Here is a 14,375-nt window from a genome sequence, read left to right on the forward strand (position 1 = left end):
TTGAGTTCCATGGAAGCACTGAGTGAGCTCACTGGGCAATTTGGACTGGGATGACCCCCGCAGGCTTATCACACTCCACTCTATTTATCTGTGTCATATGAATCAAGTGAGGCTGTTCAGGTTCTGGGCTGGTGCTTGTTAAAAAATGTAGAACTGCTACCTTGAATCAAGGTTAAGATCAGTTTGGGGCACAGAAATTACTTGGTTGCTCTGTACGATGACCTCTGACAGAAGAGGGATGTGTGTGTGTCCGCCCTTGTCAATCCTCCTTGATCTGGCAGCAGGTTTCAATACCATTGACCTTGGTATCTTGCTGGAATGGCTGTCCAAGTTGGTGGGCAGCACCACTTGGCAATGGTTCCAGTCCTGTTTGGATTACCATATTCAGAGGTGTTGTTTGACCTTGTGAGCCCTCAGCATAGGAGTCAACTCCTAGGGGCCATGGGCGCTTTGGCCCCCACAATAATATATTTGAGGGGGCTGGGCCCCCACAAAGTTGATGGGCATTCCAATTCAAATAGTCTGTGTGCATTGTGTCATGTGATTGATTATGAAGGGCAGGACTTACCTGGGCCCCCACAATATTCTATTCAAGTTGGCACCCCTGGCCCTCAGTGTGCCACAGGGTTTGATCCCCCCTTCCCCTGCTGTTTAACATCTACACGAAACCACACTGCGGTCATCCAGAGTTTGGGAGTGCAGTGACAGTAATGTGTAGTTCTGTTTCTCCTTTACATCTACAGGGTTTGCCGTGGATGTGCAAGACTAATGTCTGACCTCAGTCATGGGCTGGATGAAAACCAACTGACTGAAGCTTAATCCAGATAGAGTGAGACATTGTTAGTGAGTGGTTCCCTAGATCAGATGGGTGTAGAGGTGGACTTTGATAATACGGCACCCTATGCCAGGCTAAAATTTGGCATCCCCAAATGGATCTTCTCCATTTTGCATCCCCTCCAATCAGCACCCTTGATGGGGAACCACCTGTACTGCCCTAAATCTGGTGCTGGGTGGGTGTGGAAGGGGTACACTGCCTCTGAAGGAGCAGCTGTGTAGCCTAGACCCACTATTGTCACTTGAGACAAGTGGCCTCAGTGGTGGTCCTGCTATGCCCTTATCTGCACAAGGATAGCCTAACTTCTGTTGTCTATGCTCTGGAGCTCAAGATTAGATTTCGACAATGTGTTCTGCAATATAATAAATCTAAATAAATATATTCTGTGTGACATTTTGCATCAGTTAAATGTAGAGATATCAAGATCATCCATAAGTAGAGTTAGAGAAAGAAATGTGATAATCAATAAAAAGAAATTAATAGATGGCCCTGTTGTCATTGCTATAGGTCATGGAACCAAAGGAGTGTTTGAACTCCTGTCAGGATGGCGCCGGACCAGAGAAAGCCTGCCCTTCAAAGACAGGGTTGCCGACGCCTACTCTGATGTGATGGTCTCCTACACCATGACAAGCTCCTTGTACTTCATTGCCTTTGGCATGGGTGCTAGTCCTTTCACCAACATTGAGGCTGTGAAAGTCTTCTGCCAGAACATGTGCATCTCTATCCTGTTGAACTACTTCTACATCTTCTCCTTCTTTGGTTCCTGCCTGGTCTTTGCTGGACAGCTGGAGCAGAATCGGTACCACAGCATCTTCTGCTGTAAAATCCCCTCAGCAGAATACCTGGAAAGGAAGCCTATTTGGTTCCAAACCATGATGAGTGATGGCTATCACCACTCTTCTCACCACGAAACTGATCCGTACCAGAATCACTTTATTCAACATTTCCTGCGGGAGCATTATAATGAATGGATTACTAATATCTATGTTAAGCCCTTTGTGGTGATACTGTATCTCATTTATGCTTCCTTTTCCTTTATGGGCTGCTTGCAGATCAGCGATGGAGCCAATATTATCAATCTTCTCTCCAGCAATTCTCCAAGTGTCTCCTATGCTGTCGTTCAACAGAAGTACTTTAGCAACTACAGCCCAGTGATAGGGTTCTATATCTACGAGCCCCTTGAGTACTGGAACGGCACCGTCCAAGATGACTTAAAGAAGCTGACTGAAGGTTTCAACACCCTGTCCTGGATTCAACAGTATTACCAATATCTGAAAGCTGGGAATATTAGTGCCACCAACAAAAGCTATTTCCATAGCATCCTGCAAAGCTCCTTTTTAAGAAAGCCAGAATTCCAGCACTTCAAAAATGATATCATTTTTTCCAAGGCTGGAAATGTTAATAGCATAATTGCATCCCGCATGTACCTTGTGGCTAGGACTAGTGAAAAAACACAGAGAGATGTTATCGAGTTACTGGAGAAGCTGAGACCCCTGTCTCTGAAGCAGAGCATCAAGTTCATCGTGTTCAACCCCACCTTTGTCTTCATGGACCAATACAGCCTCTCTGTAACCATGCCGGTCTTGATTTCAAGCTTTGGCATCTTACTGGTGTTGCTGCTTACCTTCTTCCTGGTGATCCATCCTCTAGGGAACTTCTGGTTAATTCTCACTGTCACCTCAATAGAGTTGGGTGTTCTTGGCTTGATGACTTTGTGGAACGTTGACATGGATTGCATTTCCACACTGTGCCTTATTTACACTTTGAATTTTTCCATAGATCACTGTGCACCCCTGCTTTACACATTTGTACTAGCAACTGAGCACACCCGAACTCAGTGTATCAAAAGCTCCCTCCAAGAACACGGAACAGCAATTTTGCAAAACGTTACTTCTTTTCTTATTGGGTTGGTCCCCCTCCTTTTCGTGCCTTCAAACTTGACCTTCACACTGTTCAAATGCTTGCTGCTCACTGGCAGTTGCACACTTCTGCACTGTTTTGTAATCTTACCTGTCTTCCTAACATTTTTCCCACCCTCCAAAAAGCACCACAAGAAAAAGAAACGAGCCAAACGAAAGGAGCGGGAAGAGATCGAGTGCATAGAAGTTCAAGAGAATCCTGATCACGTGACAGCAGTCTGAGTCACGCAGAACTACATGGTTTTTAATTGCGAAAATAAATGCTACACTGAGCTGGAGGGAAAGTAGAGCAAAGATCTCCGCTGCTTGCGCTGGCCCACACGAAACAAGCCCCGAAAAGGAGTATTTGTGGCACATGGAGGTGAAAGTGTTGTTAAATAATAACCAGAGGTGTCCCCCCCCCTTTTAAGGGTAGAGGAGGAAAACAAGCCCCAAACTTCCCCTATGATCCTCTCAATTCACTGAGGGAAATGTTCCACAATACCCTATAATATAAATGGAAGTTTCTGGGTAATATCTGTTGGTGTCCCTATGCTGATGGAAGGCACCCCTCAGTGGAATGGGAAGAGAGGCCATTTTGGGCCATTTCCCCTCCCATGCAGCCTTTGCTAAATCTGCTGTGTAGGGTTGTGGGGCTCTCTAGAACAGATACAGGGGCTGGGCAAGGGGCTGAAGGGGGAGGCAGAATAATTGACTAGAATCCCGCTCTCCCACTGATGGATGTCTTTCAACAGCACAGAGACCCCCCTGGGCACCACTCCATATTGCCAAGTTCCATTACCAATAATTTTCAAGCCAGAAAAGGTAACAAAAACAGAGGGGAAGTAGTTATGGTCATAATAGGGAGCATGTTTATTTTAAGAGATTGGTCTAAGTAAAACCTATGCAGTTGGAAAGAAAATGTTCAGTAAATCAAAGCCAAAGTACTTCCCTATGTGCCACCATGAAAAACTGTGCCATTTGTTCAGAGAGTAAACCTATGCTCCCCTAAAATTAATTGGAGAGAAATTGGCTAAGCAGGCCTTTGGCGATACTCCCAGGGCACTTGAGAGCATCAGAGGCAGCCCCACGTATGTCAACCTGAATTCTAAGAGAGGCTCCTGGCTGCACCACCTGTAATTTTTGCAGTGCTGTCCTTTGGCTTCCTACACATTCTCTGTACCAACATTAGACCAGAATACTAATTAGCCAGGTGTGTCCACCGTCACAATAGCTCAGGCTCCAAAGACACAGCATGAAGATCACTTTGTGCCTGAACCAAAAGTATTGAGCACAGAGCAAAGGGAAGCTCCACGTGTGAAGTTCAAAGCGAAATACCATTTCCCTGCCCTGAAATATTCTCTAAACTGCGCATCTTGCGTTTCACATCTTGGCAAACTGATCAGTTGATGATGCCTTTTGCCACAAAATATAACAATAATGAGAGTTATTAAACATAAAGGCACCAGCTGCTTGGGAAATTGGTTTTTATGCAGCATTACTATTAAATGCCTGATAGAATGTCTGAGGCAAAGCAAAGCTTTATGGCTGTTGAGAATTATAGATGAACGCAGTAAATTTGTCTCTTACTGCATGAGATTAGAGTTATACCATTACAAAAGGGTAGTCTCTGCTTTACAAAGTATACAAGCTTAGAAGTGCAAGAGAAGGAATGGAAAGAGAGTGAGCCAATAATACTCAGAGAGGGTGCTATTTTGCCCTGAGTTAAGCCACGTATTTCTCTCTTCCAAAAAGCATTCTAGAAAGTGTTTGCTTCCTGCATTCTTGAATGCAATCTAGCCTTGCATAAACAATGTCTTCCTGCAATATATTCCATATATTACAATCACTGTTTAAAACAAATGTCAAAGAGAGTGTGAGGAAGGGGTTCATCCCTTTCGAAGGAGGTTCAGACCGCCCGCCCAGTCCTGCCATGCATGTGGCTGTGTTTGTAAAAGGGGACTGACACACCGCTCAGTGGAGGCCTCCCCTCCTTCCCCAGCTGCCCCTTCAGTAAGGTGGGGTGAGTAAATCCTAAGCATAATCCTGGGGATGAGGTGGAAGTGATCACGATTCTCCCACGGAAAGTAATGACAAGCCCAAATATTGGCAATGCAGGGGAGAAAGAGGGCTTCCACGTCCCACGTTCTTGGTTATAGCTGCTATCTTAACTTCCATGACACCAATGCTGTAAACAGATTCTGATTAGCAAATGTGTCTGATCCAAAGCCATATTCTGTAAAAAACACACACACCATATTATGTCATATTGAGTCAGACCATCTAATTCTTATTCTGACTGGTGGTAGCAATTTAAGACTGAAGGCAGATTTCCTTTTAACTGGAGATGCCAGGGATTTAATCTGGGACGTTCTACATGCAGAGGATGCATTCTAGCAAAGCATTGTTATGTCTCCGCAGCTAAAGTGTTGTGGATAACTATTACCCTGCTTATACATTTTCCATCTCCATTTATTTTATTTTATGAAAAGCATATCCTTAAAAAAAGGTAACTGCTCTCAAAATCCCCATATATGCCATCTGCTGCCACAAGATGCTAACATTTTTCACTTATTTTCTCTGTTGACAACATCACTATCTGAAATGTTTAAATCCAAACGGAAAAGTTTAACTTAGTGTGGAATTTGTCTGCTCTTAATCTGGACGTTCACCATTTGGTTGAAATATTCTCATTGGCAGGTCTTTGTCTACAGCATTTGAAGACTCAAGTAATCTCATCTGGTAAATCAGCATTTTAAATTATGAGCAACACCTTAATGTCACATTTTGGTACATCAAATCTTTTGAAACTTGATTTTGTAACAGGCTACATTTTAAAATCTTGTCATGCCAAAATCAGGGATGGTGGGAAGAAGATGGGCATTGCAGCATTTGTCGAGGACTCACATACTCATTCATCACAATCTCTTGTCTTCCTGAACCCATTCAGATGACAACAGGTGAGGTCCAAGCATGGTGAGAAGGGAAGAGAGGATACTTTACCTGAGGCCGGCTGGGGGGTGGGAAAAGACCAAGGCTACTTGATCGCCCATTTGATTGCCCTATGGAAAGGATCAAAGTTATGTGTTAGATGCTTTAGGTGGCACCTCTCCTGTTCCATCCCCACCATCAGGCCTCAGTGCCCTTCAGCTGTTGGAGGTTGAAGGTGTGCAGCAAGGAACCCAGTAAACTTGTGCCGTCTTCCGGCATGATTTAGATAATTGACTCTGAAAGGTTCTTGAGCAGTTGGAGGCTTTTATGGGGCCAAGAGACAAGGATGCAGCTCACGGCTATCGAGCATCCCTGCTTTGCCTCTCTTTGTGCAAGGACAAGGACAACGGGACAGAGTTTATATTTCTCTATATCTTTATGGTGATATTTCCTGGAGCCAAACAGAAGTAGTGTTAGAATGTGGATGCATGTTTGTGTTTGTTTGTTTGTTTGTTTGTTTGTTTGTTTGTTTGTTTGTGTGCCTGTGCGCGCATGTGCAGATAGATAGGTAATGTGCTTGCTTGTGCAGGAAACTCTAGGAACTGTAGATTGAAAAAGTGGTGCACCTTTCCATCTCTCTCTTGTGACATAATCTGTCAAGCACTAAAAGAGATCCTTTGTTCTTCATTCATTTCCTACATTCATAGGCAGGAGGAGACTGCAAGGTATGGTAGTAGGAATGAGGGACTAGCACCATAAGAATCTGGTAGATGGAGGGCCAAACTACAAGTGTTCACACTTAAATCGTGTGAGTATATTTTACAGTTACAAATAGCAGCCTCCCAGGGAGAACAGGGTTAAGGCCATTGTGCCAGGGAGGAGGAACGAAGAGCTACTACCACAGTCCCAAAGAAAATCTCCCCTGAAGCTGCTGCTTGAATCCCACTGCTACCGAAGGGTGCTTTCCTCCCAATGCAAACAGCAGCTTGTGGGGTGGCAGTTTGCATGAGGACCACGGCATGGGAGGACTGGATTAACTCCCCTACTACAGGCCGTGGCCCTAGTCATAGTTGCAACTACTGTTTGCAAAAAGGTTATCTTGCAAGTTCTAAAAATCCAGGAGGCCTTCTCTCTCCTTCTCCTCCACCTCTTTATCTCTGTCTCTGTTACAGTTTTTTACTGAGCCCATAGAAATGAGCTTGAGCACTTCACACAGAAAGAGGCAGACACCTCCTACATTGCAAATCATTCATTATACAAAGACTATGCCCATTCTCACCTGTTTCCAGGCAGGTTCCTTCCACAGTGCTTTGAAGGCAGGGGCGTAGGAAGGGGGGCGGACTGACCCAGATGTCATCCCAGAGGGGGGAGACAAAATCCCCCCCCCCCCGGGCAGATCACCGCCATGCCGATCACCGCCCTGGGCGGATCGCCCGGCCCCCAGGTGCACGGGGTGCCCGAGCAGCTGGCTCTGCTGCTGTTTGAAGGCGGTTTCTTTTCTTATGCCATGTGATAAAGGAACAACTATAGAGACAAAAGCAAACCCCTGTGTTGCAATACAGAATAATCTTCTCAAATGCAGCTGCAACACGTGACTAATGAATATAGTAAATGTGTTATTAGTAGTAGTAGAATGTCATCCAAAATTACAATTCATCAACTTCAAAATAATATATATATCAGTCCATAACCAAGAAGTAGTCGACGAAATGAATTGCTGGCGGGAAACACCATGACGCCTTTCAGTGGATGAAGTCCAAGACAGTATATCCAGATTGAATTAATTGTTTCAAAGATGAATCTTCGTCAGCTGATGATGAAATTGAATACATTACATACAATGAATGACTTCTTGGTTACGGACTGATATATATTGTATACACTGGAGCAGCCTTTGGGTATAAGCAATAAACTTTGACTGACTGACTGGTATATATATTATTTTGAAGTTGATGAATTGTAATTTTGGAGGACATTCTACTAATAATAATAAAACATTTACTATATTCATTAGCCATGTGTTGCAGCTGTATTTGAGCATGTGATAAAGGAAGGCAAGAGGAAAACATTTTGAGAGGACCTGAAATGCCCCTTTCAAGATACCATTGTAGCTTATCAATGTATTTATTTTTTTTGCATTAATACTGTATCTCTGTTACACAGCATTCTGGATCTGTCCTTTGGTTATAGCAGAGCTGTAGTCCATAGACCTTAGTCTGCAGGAATCGGACTAACTTTGAAGACAACTTTGGAGAGTTGCTAAGTTCTTTTGCTGTTTGTGTTAGCCACCCAAGGAATACATGTGATTTGTACTAGACATATATAGTAACAGTGCAATATATAAATGTCTACTCAGAAATAAGCCCCAGGAAAGCAATTCTATGCTCTGCAACTAGGTCTGGTACGATAACAACAATTTTTGGGATGGTAGGGGCAAGAATAAGGGGGTTGTGAGTTTGTTTGTGGGGGGCCACGTGCTCAGCTAGAGTTCATGGTATGAGTGGGAGGGGCTACTGCTGAGAGGAAGCCAGGCTGGAGGAGGAATCAGAATTGTAGCGTTGGAAGGGGCCCCAACGGTCATCTAGTCCAACCCCTTGCATTGCAGTAAGTGAGTTGTGGAATGATTTAGCAGCCAGCAGCAGCTTGACTTAGCTGCTTGCAGTCTCTGGGAGCTAAGCAGGGGCTGGAGTGTGGTCTCATGGTGGGCATAGGACCAGGAGGCTGGGGGCTGGGGGAGCTGCTGCAGCGCCCGGAAGCGCCTGTGCCGGGTTTGCCTTCCAGCCTGAAAATGTGCAAAACTGCCCCTGCATCAAGTGCAAGCACTTGTGGGAGGAAAAGGCAGAGCAATTGAGGCCTTCCTATCTGCACTTGGAGCTACTGGGCAAGTTGAGGGATTTCTTGATAGAGCAGAGCGGTCTGTCCAGGATGGGTGCACTTGTGAAGGGATCCGTGACCTGGAGCATAGAAGGCAGATGGAGAGTACAGTGGTACCTTGGGTTACATACGCTTCAGGTTACAGACGCTTCAGGTTACAGACTCCGCTAACCCAGAAATAGTACCTCGGGTTAAGAACTTTGCTTCAGAATGACAACAGAAATCGCACGGTGGCAGCGGGAGGCCCCATTAGCTAAAGTGGTACCTCAGGTTAAGAACAGTTTCAGGTTCTTAACTGGATCTCCAGAACGAATTAAGTTCTTAACCCAAGGTACCACTGTATATGGGTAAAAAATGTAGGAGAGAAAAAGACCAGTGACCTCATTGTGGGGGTCTGCCATATAGACCTCCAAGCCAGACTGGAGACTTGGATGACGCCTTCCTACAGCAGGTTACTAAACATTCAAAAAGGAGAGATATAGCAGGCTTAGTTGTTGTTTGAGGACTATCCCTGCCTGCAGGTCTGGTCCTGACCGGAAGGATACTGGAATCAGCAAGAGAAACGTACATGACCTGAAAGTGTTGCTGTGTAATGCCAGGTCAATGATGAATAAAACAACTGCCATCCACGACCTGATTGTGGATTTGACCTGGCATGTGTGACAGAAACCTGGTTGGATGAAGCAGATGGGCCTGTCCTTGCCGCTGCTTGCCCCCCCCCCCCCCAGGTTTCTCTTATGCACAGCAACCCAGGTCATGTGGGCGGGGAGGGGGCATTGCAGTGATTTTTAGGAAGTCATTAGTCTGCACCAGGCATCCTATTGGGAAGACCCAGTTTTCTGAGTGCATGTTCTGGAAGTTGGGCAATAGGGGCAGTGCAGGATTCCTGTTGGTGTACCAACCTCCCTGCTGCACCGAGGATTCCCTGCCGGAGCTGCTTCGGGTCATGGCGGATGTTCTCCTGGAGACACCTAGTTTCGTTGTCCTAGGGGATTTTAAAATCTATGCCGACACGACCTTACAAGGGGCTGCTCGGGACTTTGTGGAAAGCATGGTCTCCATGGGGCTGTCGCTGAATAAGTTTGGTGATCTGACACTAACTAAAAGTGAAACAAAAAAAGTGCCATGGTGAGATCACTTCTAGGTGCAACTGGACTTCTCTGCGACCCTTCCCCTCTGCAGGGAGGTGGGACCGATTCGGATAGTCCACCCCGCTACTTAATGGATCCAATTGGCTTCCAGAGAGTGGTAGGGGATGTTTTATCCCAAGCTGATGGCCTTTCAGCTGATTCCCTGGTGGCACGCTGGAATGCAGAGTTAAGCAGGGCTATTGACTGTCTGGCTCCGAAGCGCCCTCTCCGATTGCATGGAGCCCGGACAGCCCTGTGGTTTTCCCCGGAGCTGAGGGTGACGAAACAATCGTTGAGATGGCTAGAGTGCCGGTGGCGGAAAACTCATTCTGAATCAGACCAGACACAGGCTAGAGCTCAACGTCAAGCCTACCAAGTGGCAATGGCGACAGCGAAGAGGGCCTTCTTCGCCGCCTCTATTGCATCTGCAGAAAACAGCAGCAGGAGACTTTTTCAGGTGGTTCGCAGTCTGTCGGAACCACCTGCACCACCGGGGCCTGGTAGGGACCCCAAGATCTCCTGCAATGCTTTTGCAAAGTTTTTTGCAGATAAAGTCACTCAGATTCAGAAGGAGGTAGACTCCACCGTGGGAGCAGGGCCAGGGCAGGAGAGTGCTAGAGTTCTGTCTAGTCTTGTTACATGGGATCATTTCCAATCTGTTGCCTCCAAGGATGTGGACAGGCTGCTTGGACAAGTAAAACCGACCACCTGTCCCCTTGATCCTTGCCCATCCTGGCTGATAAAAGCGAGCCAGGAAGGGCTGGGCGATGGGCTCTGCGGGGTGGTGAATGCTTCCCTCTGTGAGGGAGCCTTCCCAGACCCGCTGAAAGAGGCGGTCATTAAACTGTTTCTTAAAAAAACATCTTTAGACCCGGCCAATATGGCCAACTATCGCCCAGTCTCAGATCTACCATTCTTAAGCAAGGTGATTGAGCGGGTGGTTGCTAAACAACTCCAGGCACGCCTGGAAGAAGCAGACCATTTGGATCCCTTCCAATCGGGATTCAGGCCTCACCATAGGACTGAAACTGCCTTGGTCGCACTGGTTGATGATCTCTGTTGGGCTAGGGACAAAGGTGAGAGCTGTTTTCTAGTTCTGCTGGATCTCTCAGCAGCTTTTGACACTATCGACCATAACATCCTTCTGGACCGTCTTAAGGGGCTGGGAGCTGGGGGCACTGTTACACAGTGGTTCCGCTCCTTCCTCCTGGGCTGTGTCCAGAAAGTGGTGTTGGGGGATGAGTGTTCAGACCCCTGGGCTCTCACTTGTGGGGTGCCTCAGGGTTCTGTCCTCTCCCCCATGCTTTTTAATATCTATATGAAGCCGCTGGGAGAGATCATCAGGAGGTTTGGGCTGGGTGTTCATCAGTATGCAGATGACACCCAGCTCTACCTCTCCATTAAATCAGACCCAGTGAAGGCGGTGAAGGTCCTGTGTGAGTGCCTGGAGGCGGTTGGAGGATGGATGGCGGCTAACAGATTGAGGTTGAATCCTGACAAGACAGAAGTACTGTTTTGGGAGGACAGGGGGCAGGCAGGTGTGGGGGATTCCCTGGTCCTGAATGGGGTAACTGTGCCTCTGAAGGACCAGGTGCGCAGCCTGGGAGTCATTTTGGACTCACAGCTGTCCATGGAGACACAGGTCAATTCTGTGTCCAGGGCAGCTGTCTACCAGCTCCACCTGGTACGCAGGCTAAGACCCTACCTGCCTGCAGACTGTCTTGCCGGAGTGGTGCATGCTCTAGTTATCTCCCGCTTGGACTACTGCAATGTGCTCTACTTGGGGCTACCTTTGAAGGTGACCCGGAAGCTGCAATTAATCCAGAATGCAGCAGCTAGACTGGTGACTGGGAGTGGCCACCGGGACCACATAACATCGGTCCTGAGAGATCTGCATTGGCTCCCAGTACGTTTCCAAGCTCAATTTAAAGTGTTGGTGCTGACCTTTAAAGCCCTAAATGGCTTCAGCCCAGTATACCTGAAGGAGCGTCTCCACCCCCATTGTTCAGCCCGGACTCTGAGATCCAGCACCGAGGGCCTTCTGGCGGTTCCCTCATTGCGAGAAGTGAGGTTGCAGGGAACCAGACAGAGGGCCTTCTCAGTAGTGGCACCTGCCCTGTGGAACAGATTGACAGCTGTTCTGAATGTCCAACTCACACCACTGCACTTGCAGATGCCAAACCATTGCAGGCAGACATCTTCAAGAAATCCATGCCCCAGCATTGCATCACAATGCATCTTTAGGGAAGTTTTTAATATTTAATGCTGTACTGTTTTTAACACTTGATTGGGAGCCACCCAGAGTGGCTGGGGAAACTCAGCCAGATGGGTGAGGTATAAAATTTATAAAGAAATGTTACAAAAACATGGAAACCCCCCTCCTTCTCCTCCATCAACTAAGCGGGATAGCTCAGTTGGAAAGAGTAGGAGACTCTTAATCTCAGGGCTGTGGGTTCGAACCCCACGTTGGGCAAAAGGATTCCTGAATTGCAGGGGGTAGGACTAGATGACCCTTGTGGTGCTTTCCAGTTCTACGGTTCTATGTTTCTAAGGCTAGACTAAAGTGATCAAGCATAAAGGAATATAATCCCATGTAAGGGAGAGATTGACAGCTGTTCTGAATGTCCAACTCACACCACTGCACTTGCAGATGCCAAACCATTGCAGGCAGACATCTTCAAGAAATCCATGCCCCAGCTTTGCATCACAAATCTCCCTTGAAACCTCCACATGTAACCAATTATTCCATGACTAGCAGAATTGCTGCCTAAGAAAATATATAAATAAAGGTGCAATCCCCGCAGACTGTTTTGCTTGCCAGATTGGCAGCTTTGCCTGCAGGGTCTGGATGTGAGGTTGCACCTGGCTGTGCAGCAACATCCGCGGTGCCCTTGGAAGTGGGGCGGAAGAGGCCCCTTTCTCATGATGCCCCCTTAGGGTGTGCCTGAGCGCCCACATGGCAGGGCAGGTGAGGACGCTCATCCACAACCAGTTTCATGGACTGCATCTGCACTGCCATAGTTTCTTCTATGTGTATGTAAAATATATTTTGTATCTCTGTGTGTATTACCTCTCCCGCCCCGACCTGGCCACAGTGATCCATGCGACGGTCATCTCCAGGCTTGACTACTGTAATTTGCTCTACGCGGGGCTGCCCTTGAAGCTGTCCCAGAAACTCCAGCGGGTGCAGAATGCTGCAGCGAGGCTCCTCACGGGGTCTCTGCCATGGGAGCATATTCACCCAGTGCTTTTCAAGCTGCACTGGCTCCCGGTGGAGTACAGGGTCAGATTTAAGGTGCTGCTTTTGACCTTTCAAGCCCTTCACGGCCTAGGACCCTCGTACCTACGGGACTGCCTCTCCCGGTATGCCCCACGGAGAGCCTCAAGGTCCATAAATAGCAACACCCTAGTGGTCCCGGGCCCTAAGGAAGTTAGATTAGCCTCAACCAGAGCCAGGGCCTTCTCGACACTGGCTCCAGCCTGGTGGAACGCTCTGCCTCATGAGACCAGGGCCCTGCAGGATCTGATTTCTTTCTGCAGGGCCTGTAAGACAGAGTTGTTCCGCCTGGCCTTTGGCTTGGAGCCAATTTGATTCCCTCCCTCCCTCTCTTTCTTTTTTCTTTTCCTTCTCCTGCGATGAGGCTACATTTTAATATTTTAATTGTTTCAATATTTTAATGTTGTATTTTTAATTTTGTTTTTAAGTTGTAATCATTTAACTTGTTTTTATTATTGCTTGTAAGCCGCTCTGAGCCCGCCTTGGCTGGGGAGGGCGGGGTATAAATAAAAATTATTATTATTATTATTATTATTCAACTCAGCTCTCATTTGGGGCCTGTGTTGTTCCTTTCAGTATCTAAATCCTTGAATGCCATTTATTGATTCACGTGGCCCATTCTTTGGCATTGTTTCTGAAGCTACCATTTCATAAGGACATATGAACATGGATACATGATAACGCATGAAAAGGTTTGTGCAGGAAGCTGGTTTTGGTAGCCAAACAGGTTTGGGGGCTTTTTTAAAGCCAAGAAGCTTTGAAAAATAACACTAGCTACTGTTACCACCAATATGCTCTAGTGAATGTGCTGGCATAGGGGCAGCAATAATAAGACCCCAAGAAACCTGGAACCAGCACTCTTATTTCAAAATGCCTTTCCTCCCTCAAATAGACATTTTGAAACACACACACACAAACATCAAATCAGCACGAAAACGTTCAGGAAATATGGAAGATGGCTAGCTAAGCAGCTTTAGTCCAGGAGGCGACCCTCAAGTCGGGTCATGGCCTATTTGGCTATTGAGCAGTCCAGAAATCATTGCCTTCGAGTTTGTTCTCCACGGGTTTTCTTGCCCCTGTGAGCGCAGCACGCAAGCCAATCAAATTGCCTATGCAGCAGCACATTCAGTACAACCCCTATGGGCTGTGAGAAAGAAGCCCTGGCCTGGGAAAATGGCACTGAGCAGCATTAGCAGATATGTTAGTGAGTAGCAAGTGGTCCCTCCCTCCCCCCAAAAGTGAACATTTTCTTAGTTGGCTCCCACTTCCAAAACCTGGAAGTCAAAGTCCTACTTGAAGTTAAAACTGGTGCCAGTAAGTAGCATAAGAGACAGGAGGCAGGGAGATAGTTTTATATTTGAAGGCTGCCTTTCCAGTTTAAGGTTATCAAGGACAGTAACACCCCGTCCCAATAAGCGTCAGAGCGTCTG

The 14,375-nt window shown here is 46.9% G+C and overlaps 1 protein-coding gene across 2 annotated transcripts in view; it reads left to right on the forward strand.

Moving 5' to 3' along the window:
- Window positions 1-6,599, forward strand: part of PTCHD4 (patched domain containing 4) — a 59,327-nt gene extending 52,728 nt beyond the window's left edge. The window contains exons 3-5 of one of the 2 annotated variants that reach the window (XR_014154875.1): window positions 1,343-3,115; window positions 5,434-5,475; window positions 6,372-6,599. Coding sequence is in view for 1 of the 2 variants with exons in the window: in XM_081855490.1 (XP_081711616.1) it covers window positions 1,343-2,976 (1,634 nt within the window). In the remaining variant the exon portion in view is untranslated. Of the gene's footprint in view, window positions 1-1,342; window positions 4,875-5,433; window positions 5,476-6,371 lie in introns of those variants that run through there. The other variant, XM_081855490.1, reaches the window with a different exon arrangement.
- The last annotated feature ends 7,776 nt before the right edge of the window (window positions 6,600-14,375 follow it).

This window comes from Podarcis erhardii (assembly GCF_964252035.2).
Source record: "Podarcis erhardii genome assembly, chromosome: 3".
NCBI classification, from domain to species: Eukaryota; Metazoa; Chordata; class Lepidosauria; order Squamata; family Lacertidae; genus Podarcis; species Podarcis erhardii.